We start from the raw sequence: 27,745 nt of genomic DNA, 5'->3' as shown, positions 1-27,745 counted from the left end.
CCCGGCCGCAGGGCGGAGAGACAGGGAGGCGGGAAGGGAAGGAGGAAGGAAGGGCTTCCCCGCCGCGGCGGGAACTACGCGTCCCGGCGTGCGCTGCTGCGGGCGGGGAGCGGCTCGGGGGCGGGGGAGCCCTGAGGCGGATGAGGGCGCGGCTGGCGGTGCGTGGCTCTGGCGGTCTCTGAGTTGTGGCTCCCGGGGGAGTGAGAGGCTCAGGATGTCGAGGAACGTAAGTGCTGCTCGCTCGGGCCCCGCCGCTGCTCAGCGCTCCGTGCGGCGTCTGCCCGGCTTGGCCCGTTCGTCCCCGATGTGCCCGGGCTCGGCCAGGGCCCTGTGTCGGTCGCAGCCCGCCAGGCATCTCCAAATGAGCTAGATGAGAGGGACGATGTGTGCTAATGGCTTTACTAATAATTCGATGAGTAAAGTATGGCTGTTAATGTCTTTGAAATGGGTCTTAATGTCTACTGGCTTTGGGCAGCAGCTTGGTTGCCGAGCTGGGACGGCTTGGCTCCTGACACAGAAAGTGGCTCTGCACAAGCCTGAGTTTCTGAACTTTAGGCATCAGGTTTGTTGCAGAGCCCAGACAACCTAACTCGTGAAACAGAAAGTGGGTGTCCACAAGCCTGAACTTCCGAACTTTGGGATAAAGCAGTAGGTTCAAGAGGGATATGTGGGAGGTGGTTCGGCAAGGCTCTGTCTGCCTTCCGAGTACCTCAGCCGATGGGGAAAGGAAGAGGGCAGCGTGCGGCTGGGAGTGTAGGACGAAAGGAGACTGTGCCCTCCGAAACCTCGAGAGAGAAAACCCCGCGAGTGTGTGCCCCAGTGGACTCTCTCCCTTTATTCGAATAAAATTGCAGGACTTCTCTGCTTCCTCTGTGAACACTGGCTTTTTGTAGCGTGATTTTCCGTACACAGAAAAGTGCCATGCCCTGCCTTGGCTGTGTGCGTGCGCTGAAGTTGGATTTGGTAACTCCCCACAAGCTGTGTATGCACAGATAAACCCCTGGGCTCTCATGTGAGCCCCGTGCCTTGTTTTGAGTTGTTGTTACCCTGGATATAATTATTTTCGACTGTGCAGGCACTTTTTTTACTGGTGAGGTGAATCATAATTTGTTATTTATAGCAGTGTTTTAGCTGGTAAGGAATTCAGGGCTATTACTCAATTTGTCATGGCCTGAATGCAGGGTGTGGACTCCAAATACAGAACCTGGATGCAGACCGAAGAAAGCTTGAACATATAGAAGCACTATAATAGAAATTGAGGTTTTTTCCTAGCAGGCTGGAATTTTATTTATTGAATGTGTTTCTGGTATCAAAAGTGTGATAAGCTATTTTATAAGTGTGGGAAAGTTTTGGTCCAAGGCAAGAGGTTCTGCACTATAGGGCAGCAGTGCTAACAAAGCTAGAAGACTTGTTTTGAAACTGAATCCTTTCCCCTTTTACACCAATATTGCACTTTTGGTTTATTTTCAACAGTTCTCTGACCCAGGCAGCAGAAAAGAGCATGTTAAAGTCACAAGTGAGCCCAAACCAGGGTTCCTGGAGCGGCTCAGTGAGACTTCTGGAGGCATGTTGATTGGACTTGTGACGTTTCTTCTGGCTTTCTATGTTCTTTTTACCAATGAAGTAAGTGCAATACTGTCAGTGTTTGTGCACAGCATTTTTACTTGATCCATGAGAGGAGGAGGTTTTGTCTGGGGACCTGGTGCTTATGCTCGGGATGTAACAGAAAAGTGAAATCACAGGCCACAGGTAGTATTTCCCTGGAACTAGGCAGAGTAGAGACAGTAGCAGTGTGTGATGAGAGATAAGATCCAAAGCTTGTAAACTGATGATGAAACAGCCTGTGGTAAGAGGGTTGCATGAGCCAGCCCTCTTTTTTTCTTGAGATAACAAAAGGTCCTCATTTCTAGTGGTGTTATAAGTACTTTAAAGAAATTCATACCCCATGTTGCAAAATTGGAGTAGTTATTTATTTTTTTTTCTCAGTATTATTTCTTGGGTTTAGATACAATTAAAAAAAAAGTAAACCAGGAATCTTAAGACCCTACCATTGAAAACATACTTATTTTGGCAGTTTTGGAGTGGAGAGCAGAATTCTGTGGATTTTCACTTAGAGACTTCTTTTCATACCTCTACAAGAGGAAAAATAACTACTTCAAATTTTGATGACTTTGCAGAAAAAAAAGCACATTGGGATATGATGGTGAGGCAGGGAAGACTGCCAAGCAGTCAATATAGGTGTGTGGAAAATGAACTGTAATTTGTATAATTTTTGCAGTTATGCAGGAATGATGAACAAGGTAAGAGCTGCAGAGCAGTAAGTTTGGATCCATGTAGGAAGAATCTAGGTCTGTTTGAGAAGCTTAGTTGATGTTAATGGTCCTGCAGCCTGGCTAAGAAGTACTGCCCCAAACTGGCTCAGACAGAGAATGGAGAAGTACAAGTGTGTTTCCAAAATATGCCTTGGGCTGAATATACAAGCATTCCTTGTAGTCATCAATTCACTTGTCTGCTAACCTGGTTCACAAAATGCTACTGTGATGTTGATTCTCCATAAGCTGATTTCTGTTTTCTTTGTTTCAGGGACGAGCTTTAAGGACTGCCAAGTCTCTTGATGAGGGGCTTTCTCTTGTGGTCCCTCTTGACAGCATCCACAGCATCTCTCAGCAGAATGAGGGGAGACTGGTGCACTTGGCTGGAGCTCTGAGTACATCCAAGGTAAATAAAATAGTATCTTGAAGATATGAGTATTTCAAGCTTGGAGGGAAGGAAAAGTCTTTGCCAATAAAGTTTTGTTTGATATCCAGGAAAAGACACATGGCTTTTCCCCTCCTCTGTGCATTGGCAGCTACTACTCAAGCTCTGGTTCTTGGCCTGGAACCAGGGAGATGCTGAATGGCCTTGCACCCCCCTCTTCAAGCCAAGCTCTAGCTGTGTTTACCCTCAAGCTGCCTTTCATGGATAATTTCAATTGCCATTTGTGGAGGGAACCTGTTGTGTGTTATGATATTGTTAAGTCTTCAGGCTCTTGCAGCACAGGAGCTCTGCAAGTTTTTACTTTTCAGTAGTGGTGACATTTTCCATGGTCCACCCACATTGCTGAAGGTAACACAGCACCTTCCAGCAAAACAGAATCTCCTGGTTTAAACACTGAGAACTGTAAACCCATAGTCAGCAGTTCTAGTTTCATTCTTCACTATGACAATAACTTTTGATTATGATTCTTCAGGTCAGATTTTCAGAGACATTCCTTTTTGTCTTTCATACCATTTATACTGTGTTCACCTGTGTGTGAGATAGTGCTAGCTGTGAGACATGTAAATAGTAACTGTGAGATATGTAAATAGGTTCAGTAGTAAAAGTACAGTGTTTGAGGTTGTGAGGTACAGCATTTAGACTGACTTGCATTTTCTTGAATTCTTGTACAGCCTTTGTTTGACCCCAGCTATGGGCTCTCCATCCAAGCTGTCAAACTCAAGCGTAACGTGGAAATGTACCAGTGGGTTGAATATGAAGATTCCAAGTAAGTGAAAGTAATCTTTAAAAGTAGTTTGAGGCTGTTGTGTTACCAAGATCCTATCACAATTTTTTTTCCATTCCTTATACCAAAGGGGAAAAAAGAAACCAAATAAAAATCCCTCTTCATAGCCAGAGAATTCCAGAGCTCTTGGATTTTTTTTCCTTTAGAGAATCACTTTAATTTCCTTGAGAGATGTTAACTGCTCTGCTAATAGTTGCAACCCAAATAGGGAAAACCTTCTTGCTATTGCTAATAATTCCACTGATGGTAGTATGTATTATGTAGGTGTGACTGCACAGAATTTATGTTCCAAATGTCTTTCATGTCATAGAAAAAAAAAGGTCAGAGGTAGTGAAGGTGTGAAAAATAATTTCTCAGTTTTAGCATGCTTATGGTGCAGCATCTGTTAGAGACTTGATTTGGCCATTTTATCTCACTGTATTTAATTCTGGTTGCTCCTCATCAATCTAGTTGGCACCTCCTTGTTCAAAATGTGGGAATAAAAAGGCTGTGGCTGTTGAGCATTTGTGTACAGTTTTTTCCTGGTAAAGAAAAATCTCTGTCTTCAGAACAGGTAGTTCAGAGAAGAGTTAGGTGATGTATAAAGATAGGTCTGTGTTGCCAGAGATCTGTCTGTGCATTTCATTGGTGAAGTGTATTCTGCCCTGAGCAGGGGTGTGTGTGCACTGGTTTGGTTCTCATCCCAGCCCTTTTTCTCTGCAGGGAATATGAGGAGGATGGTGAGATTAAGAAAGAGACAAAGTATTCATACAGTAAGTTGATCAACAGAAAGTCCCTTTTATGCATGTAACTTTGAACTTTTATGTGTGTGTGTACTTTGATTATTATTGTAAAACCTTTATTTTCTTCTTGGGAAAGAAAGGAATGTGAAGAAATAAGCAGAAATTCTCTTTTCTAAACAAATGACAGAACCTCCCTTTCCTGAGGTAACTGAGGTGAAAAGAGATGTGCTGTCAGCAAGCAAGGGCTACAGAAAATCTTAGACTTGTTTTGAAACCCCTAAAAGTTCAGAGGAACATCCAGAGATAGGATGCTTCAGAAATAGGGCCCATAAGGTCCTCAGTGACCAGAAATGGGCAGTGATAGGAGTATGTTTGAAGCTACACATGAGATTACACTTTAGGCATGGAGTAATTGGGAATATGTCAGCTGTGAGCAGAGGAGAATAGACAGGGAAAAGCAGGGTTAGCTCCAGCCTGGAAGGGAGCCTGTTGAGAGCCTGTTTAGATGTTGATACCAGCCAGTGAAAACCACCAGCACCTTCTGATGTGCCCTGTGGCTTTTGCCAAGTGCTTTTTTGGCAGGAGCAGAACTGGGTGCGTTATTCTGATCTACCCAGTGGCAGAAAAGCACTCTGAGTCATTGTGTGTTTGGAGATTGGTCTCTGTGCTTCATTTATCTCTGATCAAAGCACATGGATGTGTATGTGGGTGTGCAGCAGTTTCTGGGTGTGATCATATAAAACTACTCAGCTGAGTGAAGCATGGGGACCCTGTGCCATGGAGGCACATAAGGGGCAAAGCTGGTGGTTGTGAGCCATGAAAAACAGGCTCACAGTGATAGGGAACAAAAAGAAATGCCATCTAAAAAATCAGCTGTCTTCTCAAGACTGATGGATTCTGTCCCATAAATGTCTATGTATGCCAGCCATGGACCCACACAGCTGCTTGATTACTCTCCCCTCAGCAGGACTGGGCAAGAAATTGGGAATGACAGGAGTGAAGGACAAGTTGAAAGAAAGATAGGGAGGTGGCTTTCCAATTACCATTGTGGGCAAAACAGATTTTCCTTGGGGAAAGTTTATTGTCAGTTAAAATAAATATTTAATTACTGACTTGGGTATTGGCAAAACACATTTGGACTCAACCTTTCCTGGGCTCAAGTTCACTCCAGACTCCTCTCCCTTTTCCCCCTGCTCCTTGTTATCACAAAGCCAGCTTGTTCCCAAAGAGCGGAGCTAGGAATCAAAGCCTGATCGTGGAAGATGCCAACAAAAAAGCTGAGCAAAGCTGAGTTACAATTTTATCCCAAAAATACCTTTTTTCATCCTAAATCCTGCCATTCCCTGCTAACATGCTAGGAGGAGGGATCTATGTATCAGTACAGACTATGACAGACATTGATGTAGACAGTATTACTAGAAGTGTAACCTAGAACTAAATGATTGAGAGGTGTCTTCAGTAACTGAGATCTGAGTGTCCTTTACTCAACCTTATCATTCTGTTTAGATACAGAGTGGAAATCAGAAGTTGTGAACAGCAGAAACTTTGATCGCGAAATTGGACACAAAAACCCAAGGTGAGGTCCCATCTGGCACAGTCCCTCTGAATTCTCTCACTGGATCTGATCAAGTATGAAAGCTAAATGACTGATTTCATAACAGAGTGCAGTAGATGGAAACTGCTGTTCCTTTGGTAGTTGGGAGAAGGAAGGCATAAAGAAATTAGAGCAGCTCCAAGAGTGATGCCTTAACTTATTTTAATGGCTCCAGCAGTACTCAGTCTAGACAGTCTCTTGATGGATTTGTTTTCACATCATGACAGTCATTTAGCTCTTTGAGTTTCTCCTGATATTTGGCACAGTACCTTTTCTGTTCTATATATTACATACTGCCAATCAAGAATTTGATCATAATTCTGGGACTAATCAGGGACTCTCTCTGTTCCTCAGTGCCATGGCTGTGGAGTCTTTCACTGCTGTTTCTCCTAACGTCCAGGTTGGCAGCTTTGTTCTTTCCAAGGGTAAGGGTTGTTTTGTACTGGCTTTGTGTCTGCTGTTGCATCAGCAGTGGACTTTGGTTCTTTCCACAATAGCTGTCATGTCTAGTGATAATCAGGAAGCCAGCCAGTAAATTGGCCATTCCAGGTTAGACACCGGACCTCAGCTTGGTGCTTTGTTCTGCTTAGGTCTCGTGGATAAAATTGATAATTTCAAGCAGCTGAGCTTGTCACACCTGGAGGATCCCCATGCTGATGTTACCCGAAGAGAAGATTATTTCTATCACAGCGACAACCCCAGGCGTCCAGAAGTAAGATGGCAAAGATAAACTAAAGCAGTGATTACCTGTGTGTGACAAAGGAATTGGGGCATGTCTCATTTCTGTTGAAATGTATAGAAAATGGAGTGCAGACCATCACATAGGATGACTCCCTTAGTGCAGCCCTAGAGAATGGGTGCTTCTCTTGCAGAAAGCTTCCAGTCCACTCCTTGATTCTCTGTCTTCTCAAGTCTGCTATGCTTTTAACTGGAAAGGGATGGTGCAGGGAGGTGGGTTCCACCTCTGCCTTGCTGTATTGAGGCGTACAAACAGCTTGTTGTCACATGGCTGCTTGCCCTGTTTTGCCAAAAGATGGAATGATGAGGGATGAATAAAGCATATCATGTGCTCCTGCAGCTTAATCAGAGGGGATATTACAAAACAACATTTGAGCTCTCGTGTTTCAGTGGCCAGCTAGCCCTGAAAAAAGGACAGCTTGGAAATCATTCTGGCTATATCTTTTGCTTGACATAAATTTTCAGAAAAAGTATTGATAAATAAAGGATGTTCCTGTGCTGAGTTGTCTTTCCTGTGACTCCCCTCACTCTTTCTTGACTTCCAATCTTCTCTTGTTTGTAGGTGGGAGACCTTCGTGTCTCTTTCTTCTATGCAGGTTTGAGTGGAGATGATCCCCATTTGGGCTCTGCTGATAGGGTGAGTCTTCAGCTGTTTCTGTATTTTGCAACTCTCTTTTCCAACTCAGAAATCAGTAAATATTTTTCCCTCTCTTCCAAGGTGACTGTGATTGCTCGGCAGCGAGGTGATCAGCTGGTTCCATATCATACCAAGTCTGGAGATGTTCTGGAGATTCTGTACCCTGGGGACCTCTCTGTGGAGGTGAGATACCACACTCTTCTAGTGAGGGCTTAAAACTTGAGGTGGTAGTGCAGAAGCAGCAGAGGATGAAGCTCTTGGTCTCCTTCAGACCTGCTCCAGAGGAGGAGATACTCATATAAACATTGGTTTTTCTCTCTCTTTCTTGGACAACAGGTGGTAGACCGTGTTTGCTTCCAGGTTTCAGCACATTCTGACTGTTTTCTTTAAAGATTGTTTCTGTGCCCTCTCATTTTGTTTTTATTTGCTCCTTGATTGTTTCCCACTTACACATGCAAGCACACACTTTTGAACAGGTCACATGTAAAAATAGTAAAAATCAGGGTTTAATTAAATAAACCATTAGAGTTATTCTCTCTTCAGCTCCTAATAACAGGAGTTTAGGCTTGTTTGAAATGTTTATTACTATTCTGGCTGAGAAAGAACCTTCAGGCAGAGCATTATGCTTCAATAAATCCTGCATGCTCCAGCAATTTGGTGATTCATTTACTTCTTTTAGTAGGTTTGTTTCCGTTAATGATTGTTCCATGCCCTGCTGCAAAGAAAAGCAGATGTCAGGAGTTTACAGGTGCTCCCAAAAGCAGTTAGAAAGCCTTTGTTCTGACTTGAAAGAGTAGCAGTAGAATCAACCCTCTGCTGTAAGCTCCAGATCTTCATTAGACAGATATTTATTTCATTGAAAATGAACTGGTTACAAACAAATAATGCATTGAGTACTTGTATGTGCAAATAATCAGAATTCGTGCAGAGATGCTTTGCTTTGCCTGATGAAATTCACACATACCTTTTAGATTTCTTCCCTGCATCCAGCTTGCTCTCTTTCACACACCTTGCCCTCAGTCATCAGTTGGATATTGCCTATTCTTTCTTCCTTCAGAGTGAAGTCAGTCTTCCTTCTTTATGACAGTTACTTATTAGTGTCTTCTTTTCCACAGTAAGGAGAATGTGTCCAATTGCAGCAAAACCTGGGTGCTTTCTGCCTGTGGGTAGTGTTGAATGGTGCTTTTTAGGTTGTTTTAATTATGAAAAGTGCCAGTTTCCCCCATGCTGCACTGTTCAATCTATTGCAGTGTGCTGCCATATTGCACAGACCTTACAGAATGAGCTGCAATGTATTTTCTGCAAGAGAAATTGTGCTTCTAAAATGCTCTTGGCTCTGCTTGGCTCATAATGTACTGGAATTAAGAGGATCTTGAAAAAGAGCAAGAAGCAGGCTGCAAGTGATGGTGTTTGCTTTCAGGAGGTGTTTCAGAAGGAGCAGGAGAGTAACACCATGAAGACCTGGGCCCTCCGTGCAGCTGGCTGGCTCTCAATGTTTGTGGGCATCAGCCTGATGACCAGGATCTTTTACACGTTAGGTAAGTTTTTCACAACAGGTAAAATGATCTAGGAACAAGATCATAACCTCCAGAGGGTTAATTCATTTGGAGATCAGGAAAAACCTGATTTGAACTCAGATTTGATTTGATCTGAAAAGTCACTGTAGGCAACTGCAGGTAAACAGGACCCAAAAACAAGTGGTTGCTTTGCAAACATTAAAAAAACCCCACACAAATATCTTTTACCAGTCTCAGAAGATCCCAGCCCAGTGCTTACCAAAATAAAAAGCTGAGGCATGTGTTGGGCTGGTTCTTTCAAATCTAACTCAAATACAAATACCTTCTGCACCCACACACAACTGGTCTCCTCAACAGGTCCTAATCTGAAGTTGTATTGAAATACATTTTTGTGTCTGGTTATTCTACACTATTGTAAACAAACAGCAAAAAATATAAATATAAATTCTTTTACTATAGAAGATGCTGGAGTAAAACCAGAAAAACAGGACAATGCCTCAAACTTGCATAAACTTCAGACATCAAAGATATCATTCACTTTGCAGCTGTGAACCATTTTTTTTTCTGATTTATTTATCCATATATATGCTGCTCCAAGATTTATTGTTGCCAGAAAGGGATTCTTGTGCTAGCAGCTTGTGTCAGTTGCCCTAGACTTGATATACAGCTGCAGGGTTGTCTGTCTCCTCTGCCTCTCAAGCCTTGGACAAATCTTCAGACTTCATTTTGGATTATTTCCTATGTGAAGAGATGAGGATAGCATTGCCTTATATGTTTAGCTGTTGCTCAGTGATCAAGTGTCTTGAAGATGCTCTGCTGAAATGCCTAATCCAGTGCTCTTGATAAATAGTTTGAGTCTGTCTTACGATTGCAGCTGTTAGGGTGCAGATCCTAGGCATGAATCAGACTTCTTTTTAAACTCGTCTTGCCAACTGCTGCCTGCCATGTTTAATTCTCCCTACAGTGGACTGGTTTCCTGTTGTGAGGGACCTGGTGAGCGTTGGCCTGAAGGTGTTTGCAGTGTGTGTGGCCAGCTCGCTGTCCCTGCTGACCATCTCTGTGGGCTGGCTCTTCTACCGCCCGCTCTGGGCCCTGCTCCTGATGCTGCTCTCTGCTGTCCCCATCCTGGTGGCCAGATCCCGTGTTCTGCCCAAGAAGCAGCAGTGACAAGGAGGTGCTGAGGTCTTGAGCTGAATCCTGGTTAGAACCTTCCCAAGTGCATTTCTGCCCGGTTCCTGCAGCAAGCTTACAGCAAATCACAGCTCAGCAGCGAGCACTGAAAGCTGGGGAGGGGGCTTGGATGTGATTATTGGTACATGTTATCCACAGGACTATGGGATGCTGTTTGTGGGAAGTCAGTGACACCAGCTTTGGGGAAAAAAGCATTTTAGGTGTGGGTATTGATGGTAAGTTAGTGAAAAAGCAGATTTATACCTCTTTCTGCTTAGTAGTTCCCCCTCATTTGAGAACTGGCAAGTCCTTGCTGGGTGGGGCACCTTGTGTGCTTTGGAGAAAGTGCCAGCTGCATCCCATGGACTCTTGTTAGATGTCCTTGGGAAATGCGTGTGCCTGCCTGCCTCTGACAAACCCTCCCTCTGCTGCCTTTCCTGGTTTGCACAGTCAGGAACGCTCCTTTGGCTGATGTGTTTGGCAGTGCATGTGTTCAAAGGGAAAACATAGCTTAGGTGAATTCCACAGAATACTCATGTAAACCTTCTGCTTTTGGACTGAGGATTTTCAAAGTCATTGATGCAATGAGTGGCCAGGTTAGCAGTGCTCTGAGGTTGGGCAGATTTATCAGGACACATTGATTTCCCCCAGGTTTTAAGTGTCTGAACTTGTTCTTGGTTAAGCATCCAAAATTATAGCCTGGACTATATCAGAACTGTTTCAAAAAATTCACTTCAAATTGCACTTAAAGGGATACTCACAGGTCATTCACGTGTAAATAAAAAACTACTGCCTTGAAACAACATTGACTTTTATAACTGAACGTGTAGTCTAAAATAGTTGGGGTTTTTTTGCTGTGTATACTGTTCCTTGCTTTAATTTCACTTAGTAAGGACAATGAACATACTCTGTGAAATTAAGTAATGAAAACATTTTTGCCTGGTTAGTTTTCATAGATTTTAGTAGCCTAAATGGGTAGTTTTGTATCTTGTTAGAGGAATGCCTTGTAGTGTTGTGATGGCTCATGTTTATCTGCTGTAACCAGTACTTGAGGTTAGAGACACCCTTAAGTCTCTCCAGCAGGCTAGAGTCTGGCTTCCAGATGGAGCCCCCTACACTACTGTTTTGGGGTTTTTGTAAGTATACACAGTTCAGTACAAAAAGAATGTTTTCTATTATGAAATCTATTCATGACCATCAGAGGAGTGTTCTCTGTACCAAAGGAATTTGACTTGAACATACGTAGAAGCAAACGTTTGCTAGAAGTGATATTGAAATAGAAATCTGAGTTAAAAATCATAAATGTTTTGAGAATTTGTAATGACTTTATTAGTCCTAATTACTTTCATTCTTTTAGTATTTGAATATTGTCAATTTGGTCTCACAGCTCTGTCCTGGTAAAGCAGGAGCAGGGAGTGAAAGGGCAGGTACAGGAGCTGGCCTTGTGCCTCCCTGGTACATGGCACTAGTGCTGCACAGCTTTCCTGCTGCTCAGCAACACCTGCTCGTGCTCCAGCAGTCAGGAATTGTGCTCCACAGGGGAGAGAAACTGGTTTTGAACTGCTGCTGTTTTGCCCATGCTGCAGAACACTAACCAGCATTACTTATTGGAAATGAAGTGACAATTTTCTACAGAAGTGCTGAGCTTTTTTGTATATTTAATAAAATACTGTTTTCAAAAGGTTGGGCTGTAGGCTTTATTATTAAATTCAAGTATTGCATATTTTATATTTAGGAATAATGTAATGTCCAGGTAGTTTGTAGCTTCCACAAGAACTAGTTTCCTGTTGTTGGGTTTTGTTTTCCTACAAATATTTCTGTTTTGGGAAGCTGCTCTCCTGTCTGTGTACTGCTGCCAGGCTGCCATGGGTTTATTCCCCATTACTGACCAAAGAAGTCAGTTGCTTCCTTGCCTCTCTAAGATAATTTGAAAAATATAATGAATCAACCTGACTATTACAGCCCCTTGTATTTTAAGGAGACTGGGGGTTACCTGTGCATTCCAAAAACAGACAACATACTCTTTTTGCCAAACTTTATTTTGATCTACAAATACAGTACAAAAATAGATTTTCTTCTGAACATAGTTACATGAAAGCCATTTTCTTACATCTACTCTGTGACAATGTCCAGCAATGACTAAATTGTTTTCCCCTCCATTTTTGAAGAGACTGTGTCAGTGGTCTTTAGATACATACTGCCAAAGACAGATCAGTATTTCTACTACAAAAGTGCAACAAAAGCTCATGTAGATTTAATATTCCTCTCTCAACAGAGTTTTAATGTTATGGTACTGCAGAACAAGAATTCTGTGGTTCTAGTGAATTTTGTTCCATCAGTGAGATTTAGCCAGTTTTAGATGTTTTGCTCCAGAACAGGATCTTGATAAGCAACAGAAGCAAATACGTATATATTCAAATTGCTTAAGAAGACATACTGAAGCCTAAGCTGGTAATAAGGACAGGGCTTCTCCCTTCCACAGCACAAGATTTCTGAGAGTAAAGAAAGATGGCAGGCTCAAAAGCCAAACTTACATCACAAAATGCAAGTACTCTTTAGAAAATACTAATTCTTCCATATTCTGATTTTTGGGGTTTTTTTTAGACCTTAAAGGAAGTGTTTCCCCCTTGAGACAAAAAGGCCAGAACTCTACCTCACCACTGATTTGGGTAAGCTATGGATCAAAGCAGGCATCAGCATTCCTTTGGCCACCTCTCTGCACACAGATAAAAATCAGCTGGATGCTTTAGTTCTGGGCAAGCAGGAAAAATGAAAACAAGAAAAATGGGAAATGAGACTGTTGATGACAGGAGTGCCTCAGGAAACTCAACTATTAGTGCTGAGTGACACAAAAGAGAGCAAAAACCCCAACGAAGCAAAGTGATCTTGGGAGGTGCAGCTGTTCTCCCAAGGACAAAAGGAAGAATCTGATAGCTAAGTGATACCTGTCATCTCAAAGGAAACTGGACACTGAATTAGGTTGGTCCCTGCCTGCTCAGAAATACAAGTGCAGAGGAAGGGCCTAAGGCCCTAACTAGTAAAGGATACTTTTATAATGACTACGTTTCCTGCATCTGAGAACACCAAAGAAAAGCTTGTGATCACAATTTCTCAAAAGGGAACAACTGAGCTGCTTCTCCTCTCTTTTCTCGCTTGCTCTTTTTGGTTTTTATCTCTTCTTGTTTCTCTAGCTGGCGATTCTGGGGCCAATACATGGCTGTGCTCCCCACTGTGCTCTCTGAGCTCGGAGCTCCTTCTTCATCAGAGGAGAATTCCCCTCCTTTCTCTGTCTCAGGTGCTGATGGCTCAGTCTGGAAAAAACAGGTGTGAAAATCAGAAAATCACTCTTAAGAATCACTTGTAACTGCCCCTTTCTAAGAGGGCTTGTCTTCGGTCACAGTGACACTGAATGACCTTACAGAAGTTGGTTGCTCTGGTTTGAGCTTCCCAACCAAAGTGCTTTTATTTCTCAACACCAAACATGCTTGCAACACAAGCGTTTTTGACAACAGAAGAATAAAACCAACCTGTTTTAAAAAGATCAGGCTTTTCATCTTCTTGCAGAAAAAATTAAGAACTAAAACATCTAACTAAAAAAAAAAGTGCCCCACTCTCCATCTGTTAGCTACATGCTTAGCTTAGAGGAATAAATCTTGGAAGAGGTATGACAAAACAGAAAATAGTAATAAAATTAAAAGCATTCATTCCTTGTTGAACAGTAACAAATCTTTGATGAATGTGACCACACTGAACTTCTGGATAGCTTTTTTGACTATCTGAATACTTTTGAGCAACTACAGTCTGGAAATTTTATTCTACAGTTAAAATAACCTCTAGAAAAAGAAATGACTAATAGAAATGAAGGGTACCTTGATGGAGTAGCGTTGCTTCAGTCTCTCTCTGATGAGAAGTCCTTTTGTCAGCAGCTTCCAATTGCCTAGAGCTCTTTTCTCACGTTTCTGTGGGGGATTGTTATGGGAAAGAGAAAAATTTACTACTGTGAATTTCAATGTATTTATGCAAATGGAAAAGGAAAGCTTTAAGATTTTTAAACTGTCATCAATAAAGCCTCATGCTAGTTGCTTACACAGCCCACCCTGTTTGACTGCCCATTTTCAATGAAATTTACTTCGTAAATGTAACAATAAGGAAGCGGCAAAAAATAATTCTCACCTCCTTCTCCTTCTTTTCTATTTCTGCTTGTTCATTCTCCCAGGCAGCAACAAGGACTTCTTTATACTCCTCACACACCACATAGCCATCAGTACTAGGAAGGAGAACACAATCCTCTGTCAGCTATAAGAAGGCAAAAAAAAGGGAGCAAATGCCTGCTGACCCAGCCCAAAAGCTACTGTCTGTCTCAAAGGATCTGCAACAGGTCACATGTTCCCCTAACACAAGATACACAAATTCTGCAGGACATCAACATCTGACAGGTGCAAGAAAGCAGCTTTTACATACACTGGGTGTGAGTAGCCGCCGTGAAAATCAAATCCAGTGATGGCTTGGGCACAGTCAATGTTCAACTTCCGTGCCACTCTGTTCAAGTTTGGCAGTTTCAGCTGCACACAGCCCACAGGTAACATGGATGGCAAGAAGAGATAGACATTTCCATATTCATTCCGAGGAACCTGTTACGGCAAGATTTAAGAGAGATGGTGGTAATTCTGCTTTCTGGAGAGAGGTGAAAATACCTGCTGCAACTCAGGGACTCTCCCGTCCTGACCTGCTGTATTCCAATCCAGTATTCAATTAATATTCACATGACAAGGTACAAGCCTAGATTTTAGCTTCATGGTTATTTCCTAGCTATGACCTCTGCCCAAGCTTTGTTACTCAGGCTGTAACACAGAGAATTAGCAAGGCAAAACATGGGCTAGGAAGATCAGATCAACAAAATGTTGACTTTAGTAGTCTACACTCACTATCTTGTGAGTGAGTACTTGTAAAAGAAAGGCCTCAGTAAAGTTTTGACTATTTATTTCTTCCTGTGAACATTTACCTATGAACTGTTAATCCTGAATCCAGATATTACTGGCTGATCTCACATCTGAAACATACAACTTCTGGAAAAAAAAAACCCAGAGCTCCACATAAACCCCCTCTTCTAGCACCAACCCTCTGCTTCCCCAGCTACCTTTCCATCCACTGCTATGGGAGGCTGATACTCCTCTGTCTGCCAGCGGCCAAACAGCGCCAGGTCCTCCCGGTCCCGGTTCGCCGGCTCTGCCAGGCGCGCCTTCCTCGCCCGGTTGGAAAATCCTTTTACCATCTGCAAATACAACAACCAGGCCTGGAACATCACAAGAAGCTGACAGTGGTTTCAGGTTTTCCTAGGACACTGAAGGAGAAGGTTCTAGGAGACCACAAATGCTATTTCCTAGCTTCAATATCCATTGCATACAAATGACAACCCATGGCACCTGCATGCAACAGGCAGAGATCCAGCAGTGCATTATAAAACACTGGGATGCCTCTGGAGAAGGTGAAAAGGGAACAGTTCTGCCAGATACCCTTGAGGTGGGAAAAAAAGAAAGCTGTGCTTTGGGTAGGATGTAGGAACTATAGGCACAGCAGGCAGACAGCACAGCTACCATAAACCATGAGAGCATGTGTGAAATCCACAGAAGACAGAAACAAAACAGAGCTGAGCTTGAGCTTTAGAGGGCAGATGGATTGCACAGGAGGAAGTCAAACCTTCTTACCTTGTAAGGCACTTCTCCAATCCTCACCACTCGAGCTTGCTTCAGCCAAGTGTCCCTGGAGTGCAGAGTGTGTATGCAGTCTCTGAAAAGGCCAGAAAGAAGCAAATGTCAAGAGTTTTCAAGTCATCCTAAACAGATCCACAATAAACTTATATTAGGAATAGTAAAAAAGCTGTATCTTAGTGATACACAAATGCTGTCAGAGCAGCTAAATGCCTCACCTGTTTATGCATGTGGCCTAAGACTACTGCTGATACCATCATGCAAATTAGCTCTCCAGTTTGTTACAAAGATCACAGATGCAAGTGATATTTAGGTGCACAACTCACCTGGAGTAGACAGCCTCTCCCCTGCAGTACCCCAAGATAGCAGCTGTCTCGGGATAGATAGCCTGGTATTTCAACAGGTGCCTCTTCAGTGCATAGAGAGGGTGGTTTTTGTACTCTCCAATTGCTGTTGGTAGAGGCTGATCTTGAAGCTTCACTTGAAACTGTAAGAATTATACAGAAAAGAGTAATTTCACAACTTTTTCACTACCCTTTGTAAGAAAATGACTATAACAGGAACAAAAGGAAAAAAACACCAGAAACTTAGCAGAGGAGCCAACAGACCAAAACACTCTTGCTGCAAATAAGTACTTAGATGTGTACCCTGACCTATGTACTTCAAAAACTCTGAGAAGAGTAATGCTAAACACTACATGAACCTCACTAGTAAGTTTCCAGCACAAGCTGTGCAGTACTTCTGCTATGCAAACTTGTCTGAACAGCCTCCATCATTTCATATTATTTCAATTTACCCTTATATTCGATCTCAACATTTCAAGTTCAAATACAAACCTCATTCCTCATGGGAAGAGATTTCTAATGTGTGTCCTGAACAACCTATAGCCATTTACCTCATTTTCTTCCTTCTTGTCTCTCTCCACATAGGGACTTTCATAGGGCTGCAGTGTCTCTTCCCACCATTCCGGGTCCACACGGCTCTTCCTTGTTGAGGTCATCCACACTGGGTCATATCTCTGTGTCACATCCCTGACACTCCCATCGTTGTCAAATCCCACGACGTAGAAAAGCGGCTTTGTGGCATGTGCAAAGCACAGCTGGGGCTGGCCCACATTGCCATGAACACAGTCTACACAAACCCACTTGTCCTCAGGCTCAAGGAAAACCTCCAGCCACTGGTCTGTGCCCATGGCTTTCCTCACTTCCTGCTGTCCTTCATCCTCATCACTAGAAATGATTTTGTTTCTCTTCCTCTGTGTTTGAGGCAAGGCTGGAGTTCTACTTTTTGCTGGCTTAGTCTCAGCTCCATTTGAATTTTCTGATTGCCTTGTTTCTGAAGTCTCAGTTTTTGACCTATTCACAGTTGTCAGCTTTGAATTCTGGGAGGCCTGTGAGCTTCTCCGCCTCTTAGGGACAGTTTCAAAATCCTCATCAGAGACATCACTCTCCTCCTCTGAAAGCTCAAAGTCCGAAGCACTGCCCTCATCACTTCCACTCTCCTCCTTGTAACACACTTTGGAGGCCACTCGTCTCCGGCGGTCATTCTTGGGCCTGACTGGCACATCTTTTTCTGCTGAACTGTTCTCATTATTTGATTCCTTCTGTTCCTGGCTACCTTTAGTCAGCTTTGACTTGTATGTCCTTTCAGTCTGGGCGGTTTTAGGTTTCTTTGGCTCCTTGTTGTTTTCTTTGCTCTCTGAGGATTTCTCGTCCTGCTTGGCTTTTTTGCAGGGGCACGTTTTTGCCACAGCTTTGGGTGTTTTGGCAGAACTCTCCTGTCCCTCAGAGGTGCTGCTGTGAGACAGCCTCTTGGATGAGCTCTTTCCCTGCAGGGAAACAGACCAGGTCACTTTTATCACCGCAGCTAAGAATATGGTTAAAAAAAAGACTGAAATCAGCCCAAGGTTCATGCAGACCAAAGGTTGGCAGATACAGTCAATTCACTTGAAAACTTCAGGCAACTGGCTGAAGAGAGGTGTATTCATGCAGCAACAGTTGCCAAATAAGTTTTAAAGAAATGTAAACCCACTGAAATGTTAAGCAATCTTTGCTGAAACACTGAAATGAATGGCTTTTTTAAAGAAGAAAATTAAAAATTAGGGGGGTGCATTTTCTGCAATGTAGACAGAACCTTGGTTCATGCAGTAAGTGATTCACTGCAAGCTGTAATAGCCAGAAAGTTTTTTTAATCCTACTTAATCAGTGACCTCTTCCTTATTCCACACAAACAACAAAAACTACCTTTGGTCTTGTCTCCTTCAGAGGAATAGGTTGAAAAGACAGCACGAGGCGACACAGCAGCTGTAAAGCTCTCAGAATAATTAAAAATATCTGTAAAACAATTTAAATTGAGTAATTTAATCACAGGAGGTCTCAAAAATGCAAGAAAAATAAGAAGCTACAGAACCACTTAAGTCACCAATCTGCTTTCTTCAAATCCAACCCGTCCCACCACTTTGTGTATGACCTGACACACAGCATCCAAACTCACCAACCAACCCTGCACTTCCCAGTCTCTTACATGAACAAGCTCTTCCTCATCCTGTGCAGCATAGATGGCAAACCTCCTCTCCAGTGTTGACTGAAGGGGCTCTCCTTTTTCAGTAGAAAGCTCATCATTGACAGTGAAGGTTCCAACAAACCTGAAATACAAGACACCTGCTTATTATCCAGTGTTTCTGATTGTATTCTTAAACTTCTGAGTTCACCCTCTTCTTCTCTAAAAAGGACAGCCCCTCTCACCCTTGTAAACAAAATTTAAAAAACCCTGTAACATTTAAAAACCCTGTAAAATTTAAAAAACTCTAACAGGCAATAGAAAATTGCCTGTTACAGTTACTCCTCTCCCTGAACCCTCATTCTACATTCCACGAGAAGGGAGTTTTACCATTTCACCAGGTTGGAAAGGTAGACAAGGCCCACTTGGCCTGCAGGCACCTGGGTGAAGCGCACGGGGACGATGGACAGAGCGATGGCGAGGAGATCTGGCTGGCTGCAGATCCTGTTCCTGTAGAAACCATTTGCTAATAAACACAGCAAGTGAACCTGAGAGAGAAGAGTTTAAAAGTGAATTTGAAAGAGATTTTCCTTATTGAAACTACTGCCCGTGGTAATGACAAGGAATACTTCACTGCTCCTTTTAATAGAGAGATAACAATGAAGCCTCCCAAGCACTCTCAGTGCTGTCTTCAGAAGACAGCAAAGCACTGAAGTCTTTGCAAGTGTCTCCCACTCTAAACGAGTGGCAGTTTAAATCCCAACAGAATGAGAAGATATCCCTCTATGGAGAAACATACATCCTACTCATATGCTTTGAGTTAGAATTTTACTAACACGGGCACTGGTGTTTCCAATTCACAAATTAGGAGGAAGCTTAATGAGCGTCTGTCAGGACTTTATTTTTTCACTTCTAGCCATTCTAACTATTTTATAAAAATTAGTATGATTACAAATCAGTTCAGACACCTTTATGCTCAATTTCTTCCCTGCCATGGTTCTCTGTGACAAATACCTTATGTGTGTCCTCACGAACCTCCTTGCTGAAACGTTTCATCATTCTCCGAAGGTACATCTCAAACTCAGCTTTTCTTTTTTCTCTGCAAAAGATTACAAAAGAAAAGAGATGTTGTGGGATTTCTGTGGACCTGCCTTTTCTTGGTTCCTGGACGGGGTCAGTTCACAGAGAGAATCCATCCCAGAGAATCTTCTGTGCGCACTTAAGGAAAGGTTTAGTGACAGGCTAAGTGAACAGGCTGTTAAAGTTTTACAGTAACACAATGTCATTCACCCACAGCTCTCCTTGCAGAGATCTCCTGCTGTTCCTTCATGGAAATGGAGACAGTAGGAAGCTGAAAAGCCTCCTCCATTCCTGCCAACTTCCACTGAAGATTTTTGATAGAACTGTCAGTGTGTAAACTGTTCTTCATCCCACAACCCTCCATTATTCCAACTCAATGGTCTGCACCAAGTGGGGATTTTCACCTGAACACAGCCAGTCAGTGACAGTCAAGACTTGGAGTATTTTTAACTTCAGCCTTTAGCAGCCCTCTATCACCTCCTTGTTCTTACCTCCTTTCTCTTTTCTTCACCTGCTCTGGGGTTTCAATCTCTATCTCAACAGGATTGCTTGGCAGCCCCACTGATGGAAGAACAGCAGCTTCTTCTAACTTATCTGTAGCAGGTTCCTGAAGTTCTGTAAAAATAAAATACTAAATTATAAGTAAACATGAGATAGATTACCAGGGAAGACTGATGACTGGATAAAACCTACGTTTTCCTTCTCAAGTGTTCAAACAAGTTTAAATAGAACACATCCAGTAACTATGAGCTCTTGGATCTTCTATAACACTGTGTGTGCTTAGTTATTTCAAATAACTGTGGGATGCTTGTCACCTGCTGTTGAAGAATCACAAGCTCTTAAAAAGTGCTTAACGTGAAAAAAAATGCAATTGTTACCTTCCACATCCTCCCACTCATCTTCACTTTCATCATCATCATCATCACCGTTGTCAGTATTGTCTTCATCCATTTCTTTTTTAACAGGAGATTCTGTCTTTAATTTCATCTCCTTCTGAGGATGCTTCAGTGAGTCACTGCTAAAATCATCACAACAGTGGTAGCATCAGGAAACAGAGGTGCTTGTTTATCAAAGACTAAAAATAGGGAAATAAATCAAGCATGACCTCTGCATCAGTAACAACAGATTGAGTATTTGACAATCAAACCATAGAAATAAATAATAATAATAAAAAGGTCTTATAGACTTGAATGATAAATAAATTCACCTGCATGTTTCCTCTTTGATACAATTCTCTTTATTTCTAGCACTCTTTTTACTTTCTTTTATTTGTGATTTTGCTTCTACTCGTTTTGAAGGTTTGGAAGTTTTTGCCGAGTTGGAAACTTCAGTATCACAATCTTCTCCCTTTTTCCTAGCTGGAGCTTTTGAGGTCTTTTTTATACTGGGCTTTTTCTCTTCAAAATCATCTGCATGTGACAAAAGAAATGAAGATTAATGTTAAAGTATGGAGTTTCATCTCCACTTCCATGGCAATCTGAAACAACATCTCCATCGACTTCATTAGAGGCAGCTTCAGAAGAACGTGAGCACTCACAATGCTGAGCATGTCATTGTTTACAAATAGGCAGGATGTGAACAGTGAGACCATTTGGAAGGAAATACTTACGTAACTCACAAGCAGTACCTAACGATTCCTATAGTCCAACCGATGGAATCGGCAGAAAACCAAGCATCGTGCTTGCCACTCACAACAACTTATTGGGGCGTGACGCTGCTCAGGAGAGCGCGGCCGAGATGAAACAACCCTGCACGGGCTGCTCAGCCTTTACAGCGCGCGGGGCCCGCCTCACACACGGGTTTAACGCCCGGGATCTGGGGCACTGATCCCACCGCCGATAACAAACACAGCCGATAACACAGCCGATAAACCCTACCGATAACCGCTGCCCTCCAGCCCGGCGTGCTCGTCCTTCCCGAGGCGCGCTGGCACCGCTGCCCCCCGACCCCGCGGCCGGAGCGGCTCAAGCGGCGGCGGTGGCGCAGCTCCGGCCCGCCACGGCCTCCCTGCCGCACTCACCCTCCTCCTCCTCCTGCTGCTCCTCCTGCTCGTCCTTCTCCTCCTTTAGCAGCCTCCCGGAGCGCCTCTTTTTGGTGCCCGCGGGCCGGGGCGATGCTCGGCGCTTCCTGGCCATGGCGCTGCGGGCTCGGGCAGCTCCGGCCCGGCCCCGCGCTGGGGAGGGGAGGGGAGGGGAGGGAAGGGGAAGGGGCCGGGCCATAAAGTCTCGCGGGCGGGCGCGGGAGGTGGTTTGAAAGATGGCGGATGAGGTGGACCAGGTGAGCAGCTCTCGGCTCTTTCGGCCGCTGCAAGGGAGGCAGCTCCGGGCTGCGCGGCCGGGCCGGGCGCGCCCGGGCCCCCCGTGAGGCGCGGCCCCGGGAGCGCTTCCCGAGCGAGGGGAAATCCCCGCTCGGCCGCGAGGCTTGTGCCGCTGCCGGGGCGCGGGCAGGGCTCGCTGCGGGCCCGCTGACCCCGGGCACTGCTGGGGGAGGGAAAGGGGGAAAGCTGCTGAGGGCAATGCGCTGGGCTCTGAAGGATGGGGGTAGCTAGAACGGAAATATGGGATATGCATGACATATGGAAGAGGAGGTCTTCACCCTTTTTTCGTTGCGATCCTCGCAGTGCGCCTTTCTCACAGCAAGGGGCCTCAGGCCGCTCTGTGTTGAGGTTCCACGGCAGCCTCGGGGCCCGGCCTGGCTGCTGTGCGCCCCAGCGAGGGCTCGGGAGCGGGGAGTGTGCAGGGCAGGGTGTGCGAGCCCCCGAGTGTTAAAAATAGGTTAGAAACTGTTGTAAATAGTTAATAGATCGTTAAGCATGTACTGTTAGTTTGGTTGTGGTAAAAGGGGTTAAAAGATTAGTTATAAGAAATACCGTACTCAAAGTACTATATTACACGTAAGTGAAGTGCAGCACCCCCAAGCAAAACAAGCCAGCCTGGACAGCACTGTAATGGGCCAATCAAGAGCCTTAAACCTTCGTGCAAATGAAGGATCCAAATATAAACCTATCCCAAAGGGACAAAAAACAGGATAAAAAGGGGCTTCTGACCCACTGAAGCCGTGCCTCTCCATCTGGGACATCGGGGACTGAAAAGAAGCCCCAGTGCTGGCACTGCAGCATCCTCGACAGGAACGCTCCTGCTCGGGCCATGGGCCCCCTTGCTTTAGGCCTTTATTCTTCTTATCATAAAAGTTGAAATCACTTTAGTACCGAGAGCCTGCTCCCATTTTTATCACCCGGGTACTGCCCTGTGCCGGCATCACTGTCAGCCTGGGTTCTGCTCGTTCAGCTGCACTGTGCCATGGCATAGCCATGGTGCTGCTGGTTCCTGCAGTGTAAACTGTGGCTGCTGGTAGGAAAAAAAGTTCACAGAGTTATAAAATGGATTGTGTTAGAAGGGACCCTCAAGATCATCTTGTTTCAGTCTCCTTGTGTGTGAAGAAGGATTTGCTGCAGACTAAACTGAAATCTTTTGCCTCACATTGCTCAGAGCTGGTGAGTGTCAGTAGAGTGGTAAATCAGCAGCACTCAGATTCACCAGGATGTGATGGAATGATTTCAAGTATTTGCACCTGTGTTTTCACTCCTTTGTTTTCTGTGTCTCACAAACATTGAGGAATGGAAAAGTTCACAGGCGGCTTCTGTACAAATAATGCTTTTTTTTTTTTTTTTTAGCAACAAACAACAAATACTGTAGAGGAGCCACTTGATCTCATCAGACTCAGTCTAGATGAGCGAATCTATGTCAAAATGAGGAATGACAGAGAGCTTAGGGGCAGATTACATGTAAGTAAAACTTTCACAACATTATCATGCTCATTCAGCTAAGCACCGGGCAGCTTTTCTTTATGTACAACAGTCTGTTAAACAAGTTTACCTGTAATATTCCATTGGTTGTTGAAAAAAATAGTTTTAAAATGTAAATAATTGCATTTCATGCTTGAAAATGCAGAAGTGGTTGGAGGAAGTAGGTTAAGAATTGTCTTAGTTACCATAACTGTAATGTGATTGGTGGAAAAATCTCATTTTCTCTGTACTTTGTCAGGTGTTAACTGCTACCCTAGAAAATCAAGAGATGTATTTTGTTTTTCCTATCTCCTGAATGATACCAAGCAACTGATTCACTGCTTTTGGCATCTATTTCTCTGTCTGTGAAATAAGCACTAATGCTGCAGGCCTCTTCATGTGATGTACCCTGAGGCCTCTTCTAGACTGAGGTCATCACTATCAAACAAGAATCCCTGGGGGTACACCCTGGGAGGTGTGATGGGACAGGTGCTCAGCTGGGTTCTCAGGTTCTTGCTTTCTGTTAAGTCAGCCTCCCTGAGTGCTGTGCTCTGCTGGGGAAGAGAACCAGTTGCCCCGTGAATTAACTGATTAACTGGGCCTCAACTCCTTTGGAAACACAGACATAATGAGAGATCCATGAGGGACACAGGTAGTTTGAACCGTGTTTTTGTAAGGCTTTTGGGACATGTGTTTAAGGTTTTGTAGCACTGCATACCCTGTAAGTTGCCCCAGGGCAGTCAATTCCAGGAGGCTGGACTGGCAGCAGTGTGGAGCTGGTTTAATGTTAACAAAGTCTGTCTGTCTCTGAAATCTTGTAAGTGATCTCACAGAATGCTTCAGAGCTATTTCCTGCAGGTGTTTTAGTGAATGTAAATGTCGTGCATTCTTTTTCCTGCTGCAGAGTTCTCATTTGTTTATGTTTGTGTTGAGTTGTAACTAGAACTGATGTTTTGGTCAAAATCAGACTAAACTACTTATGTCTCAAAGTCTTGATAAAATTCTTATTTTAATAAACTCATTTTTGAATTTTGGAAAACATAGTAAACTAAACTTAATTTCTGCAGGCGTATGATCAGCACTTAAATATGATTTTGGGTGATGTGGAAGAAACTGTGACTACAATAGAGATTGATGAAGAAACCTATGAAGAGATTTATAAAGTAAGGACTGAAAAAGGAGTTAATTTATCCTCACAGATTTTTTTTATTTAAAACTACACTGTGTTATATTGTTAAAGTAGTTTATTGCTGGCTGTTTCTTGAACCAAGCTCTAACAGGATTTGGACAAACTTATGAAAGTACAGAGGATATGTAGAGACTTGGTGTTAATTGTTTTGTTCTCTTCAGCATGCCAGCACATTGAGTGTTTGTTGGAGTTGTTTCAGATGTATTTTTATGATTGAAATGAATGTTTTGTAAATATAAACTTTTCTTTCCTTCTTCACAGTCTACCAAGAGGAATATTCCCATGCTCTTTGTCAGAGGCGATGGCGTTGTGCTTGTTGCTCCCCCGTTGAGGGTTGGTTGAAGCAACAAAGGACTTAACCTTCTTGGAAAGTTCCAGATTTTTGGACAGTGGTTCATGTTTCAATCATGTCTCAAAGTTCTGTAAATGTTTTTTATAGGATATTTCTGTCAGTTCTTTTGAAAAGGGGAGGGGAAGGGGAGCCAGTTTGTCTTGCAGAAAGTACATTTCGATTGAAGCAGTGTAAAACCCCACCTGATCTCAGAATTAATGTAAACTGCTGTAAATTGCATTCCTTGTCACATTCAGTAAAAGAATCCCTAATTTTTTTCTATCTTGGCAGTAGCACTGCCTTTTTTTTGTTGTTTTAAATAAATTTTGGTTTGTCTTTGAGATTTGATTTGTCATGTTTTTTGTGTTGGTGGGGGTCTGTGTTCTTCCTTAGAGCTAGTGCTTTATTAGGTTATAGTATCAGCCTCACAGTCCGAGAAAGCAATATCTTCAGTGGTTTGTTTTAACTTCTGTCCTTACTAATACCCAAGTCTTGCAGATTACTGGTTTTGGGGACAACACTACATCAATCAATGGTGCTGCAATTCATGGCTCTGTGTTCAAATTTGTGATGTGTATCCTCATTGTAGGGAAATGGTGTTTATATGAATCTCCCACCTAAGATAAAGAAGATGGGCTTCAGTGCAATGTTTTCAGATATTTTCATTGTGGCTTTGTTAACAGTTGCAAAGGCCATAAGTAGAGACTGAGGTTGTTGCTCACATGCTATTGAGTTGCCTGCTGCATTCATTTCCCACTGTTTGTACCATGTTTCAGTTCTTGAAGACATGAAATTCTGCTGGATGCCTAAGGATGCTCATAAATTATCTGTAGTGAAGGTGCACTAGGACCTGAACAAAGCTCTTTTTTAATACATACTTTCCCATGCCCACCTTGTTTGCAGTTTACTTTTCTTCTTGTGTGAAAAAAGGACACTTGTGCTATAATTATGTTTTAGAGTTATATGAGAGATGTAGGTCTCCACTTCCTACAAAGCTTGACCTTTGATTTAAACTTAATTACTTAGGTTCTCTGTAGGGTTAGCAAAAGCAGCTTACTCTGGCACTTTCTCCTACAGTTAGAAATCTTCATAAAAGGCTGTAGCTTGAGGCAGTGGTGAGGAATGCAAGGTCTGCCAATAACTTTTTTTCTCCATTCCTTTTTGTACTTGGATTTTTGTATTGGAGGACTGGCATGATAGTCAAAATGCTGGCAAATCAGGAATTTCTACCTTAATCAATTTTAGAATTCATATCTGTTAATAACACTGGTAGACTCTGAGAATGACAATGGATGTGAGTCCCACATACCCTTTACTTGAGCCATATTCGCCAGCATAACACAATTATCTGTATGTACAATATTTTTATATCACAGGATATCAGCACAGTGGAAAAGTCAGCTCACCTACATAAATCTCTGGAAAACTCATTAAAAATTGTCTCATTTGTTACCTGCTACTTTTTAAGTGAGAGATCATGGTGGTTGGCAGCTCAATTATTGTCTAATTGATTTCTTGGGTATTTACTGCCTAATTATAAAGATCTGTTACTGTTTTGTGGCCAGTAGCATCCTTGATCCTCTGATTTGAAATGAGCTGTCTGGAGCAGGAGCCAGTCTAAGTCTCTCCTCCATCATAAATGTGGATTAAAAAAAAAGAAAACAATCATCCCTTCCCAAACAAACAAATCCCCACAAACAAGAAAACAACAACAGAAGAACATCACCCTAAATGAACTCCTGAAAAAACCAAACAACAAACCCCCAAATAAAATTTAAAAAATCCAAAGCATTTGAAAAGTTTTTTGCAGTCTGGTCTCTTTCATATTGTTCTTCCTACTTTTTGATCATATGTTTGCTGTATTAACCATTTGTCAAGATATCTATTCCTGATAAGATTGAAAAATAATTTATGTTAATTTTCATTTTATATTTTCTCAAGTTTTCACAAATCTCAAGGCCTCTTCATATTGTCTTATGTTTTCAGTCTGCTAGAACTTTTAATATTATTGAACTTCTTGAAGCTTGGCTTTCTATTTCTAGCAGCTTTTTATAGACACTAGTAGCCTTCTGGTAAGTTTTAGCCTTTGGACTGCGTCTCTTTTATAGATGGCAGAATAATTTCTTAGTTTGTCTTTAAAGAATTTCTGTTCTTCCTGAAAACATCTCACTGTTGGGAGCTCTTTTTTAACGAGACTATTACTACACAATTCCTTTTATCAGAAGTGCTGATAGAGTTAAACCTCTGGTGTCCTACTGTTTTTGTGAGTGCTTGCTATCTTGAAATTTCTCTGTGGGCTTGTGAAATTGATTTTAGGATCTGACTACTGCAGGGCACTAGATGGTGCTGCTTTTCCTCAAATTCAGGCTTTGTTGGCTTTGATATTTGTAGCCTGTGTCAACAGGCCCTGTACTTGTACAATTAGTCATTTGTTTTTAATTAGGATGACACTTGCCGACAGTTTTAAATTAACTCTGCTGCTCACCCAGAAGTAAAAATCAAAATATGTTTTGATGTTTATGTAGGGACAGAGCAAGTCCCCACAAGAGTTAAAGTGAAGCAGTGCATGTGCCTTGCTTTGTCAGAGGTTAAGATGCATGAGCTCCAGGCTGGCAGCTTTTCTCAGAGAAGAATTAGCTGAAGAATTGCACCATATAGGATAAACTGAGCTTGGCCCCTGTGCTGCTGAGCCCTGCTTGGAGAGGAGCAGCCCTTGTTGTGTTGGTTCTGCTGCTGCACCCACTGATTCAAGTGCTGCCCACTGCCTTCACTGGAGAACTCCACTGCTGTTCAAATTCAGCCCAGGGGAACTGCCTGCACTTAGGTGTTTCTGTACATTAAACTCCTGAAGAGACAAATATTTCAGTTTATTTCAAGTCACCGCTGGTGCCACCTTTTTTTTTTGACCCACATAAATAGATTTTGAATCCATCCTACATATTTAAAAAATATATAATTTTGTTCTAGGCCATGTAGGGTTTGGGGGAATGTGTTTTGTTTGGTTTTTTAAAAAGTTGAACAGGGATTACATTACATATTTCATTCCTATTCCCTAGCACAGGACAAGCCCGGGATTTGGACAATTCAGTTATAGTAAGCCCTGATCAGTGTGAGCATTGGCAGGCTACTGCAGGGATTCAGGGCTGGAAAAGCAGGACAGTATTGATCATGTTGGGAATTCTGCAACAGCACTTTCTCCTCTTGGTGCTTCTGTTTCTGTTCTGTAGATTTCATT

The 27,745-nt window shown here is 42.9% G+C and overlaps 3 protein-coding genes across 4 annotated transcripts; 2 read left to right on the top strand and 1 right to left on the bottom strand.

The window, feature by feature from the left end:
* The first annotated feature begins 42 nt into the window (after positions 1-42).
* On the top strand, positions 43-11,603 carry TMEM43 (transmembrane protein 43). Its single transcript, XM_066558092.1, has 12 exons — positions 43-226; positions 1,474-1,623; positions 2,584-2,718; positions 3,429-3,523; positions 4,244-4,293; positions 5,770-5,839; positions 6,212-6,282; positions 6,448-6,569; positions 7,158-7,232; positions 7,314-7,415; positions 8,653-8,770; positions 9,714-11,603. The coding sequence occupies exons 1-12, from the start codon at positions 215-217 to the stop codon at positions 9,914-9,916; spliced, it is 1,203 nt and encodes a 400-aa protein (XP_066414189.1). The 5' UTR covers positions 43-214; the 3' UTR covers positions 9,917-11,603.
* A 337-nt stretch (positions 11,604-11,940) lies between these two features.
* Positions 11,941-21,373, bottom strand: XPC (XPC complex subunit, DNA damage recognition and repair factor). Of its 2 annotated transcripts, none has more exons than XM_066558098.1 (16): positions 21,227-21,373; positions 20,414-20,615; positions 20,085-20,224; positions 19,698-19,821; positions 19,141-19,225; positions 18,517-18,674; positions 18,151-18,271; positions 17,871-17,960; positions 16,523-17,455; positions 15,954-16,114; positions 15,625-15,706; positions 15,057-15,191; positions 14,381-14,550; positions 14,093-14,186; positions 13,789-13,878; positions 11,941-13,230 (listed from the first exon to the last, which is right to left on the bottom strand). In XM_066558098.1, the coding sequence occupies exons 1-16, from the start codon at positions 21,339-21,341 to the stop codon at positions 13,021-13,023; spliced, it is 2,910 nt and encodes a 969-aa protein (XP_066414195.1). In that variant the 5' UTR covers positions 21,342-21,373; the 3' UTR covers positions 11,941-13,020. The 2 variants fall into 2 exon arrangements, with proteins under 2 accessions (XP_066414195.1, XP_066414196.1); XM_066558099.1 differs by having other exon boundaries at positions 20,085-20,221.
* Positions 21,374-21,422: 49 nt separating this feature from the next.
* On the top strand, positions 21,423-24,851 carry LSM3 (LSM3 homolog, U6 small nuclear RNA and mRNA degradation associated). Its single transcript, XM_066558177.1, has 4 exons — positions 21,423-21,483; positions 22,880-22,990; positions 24,058-24,153; positions 24,441-24,851. Exons 1-4 carry the CDS (start codon positions 21,463-21,465, stop codon positions 24,519-24,521), a joined length of 309 nt encoding a protein of 102 aa, XP_066414274.1. The 5' UTR covers positions 21,423-21,462; the 3' UTR covers positions 24,522-24,851.
* Positions 24,852-27,745: the final 2,894 nt, after the last annotated feature.

Source organism: Molothrus aeneus, chromosome 12 (assembly GCF_037042795.1).
Source record: "Molothrus aeneus isolate 106 chromosome 12, BPBGC_Maene_1.0, whole genome shotgun sequence".
NCBI lineage: Eukaryota > Metazoa > Chordata > Aves > Passeriformes > Icteridae > Molothrus > Molothrus aeneus.
Note: the sequence above shows the minus strand (reverse complement) of the source record. Positions and strands in the feature narration are given on the sequence as shown.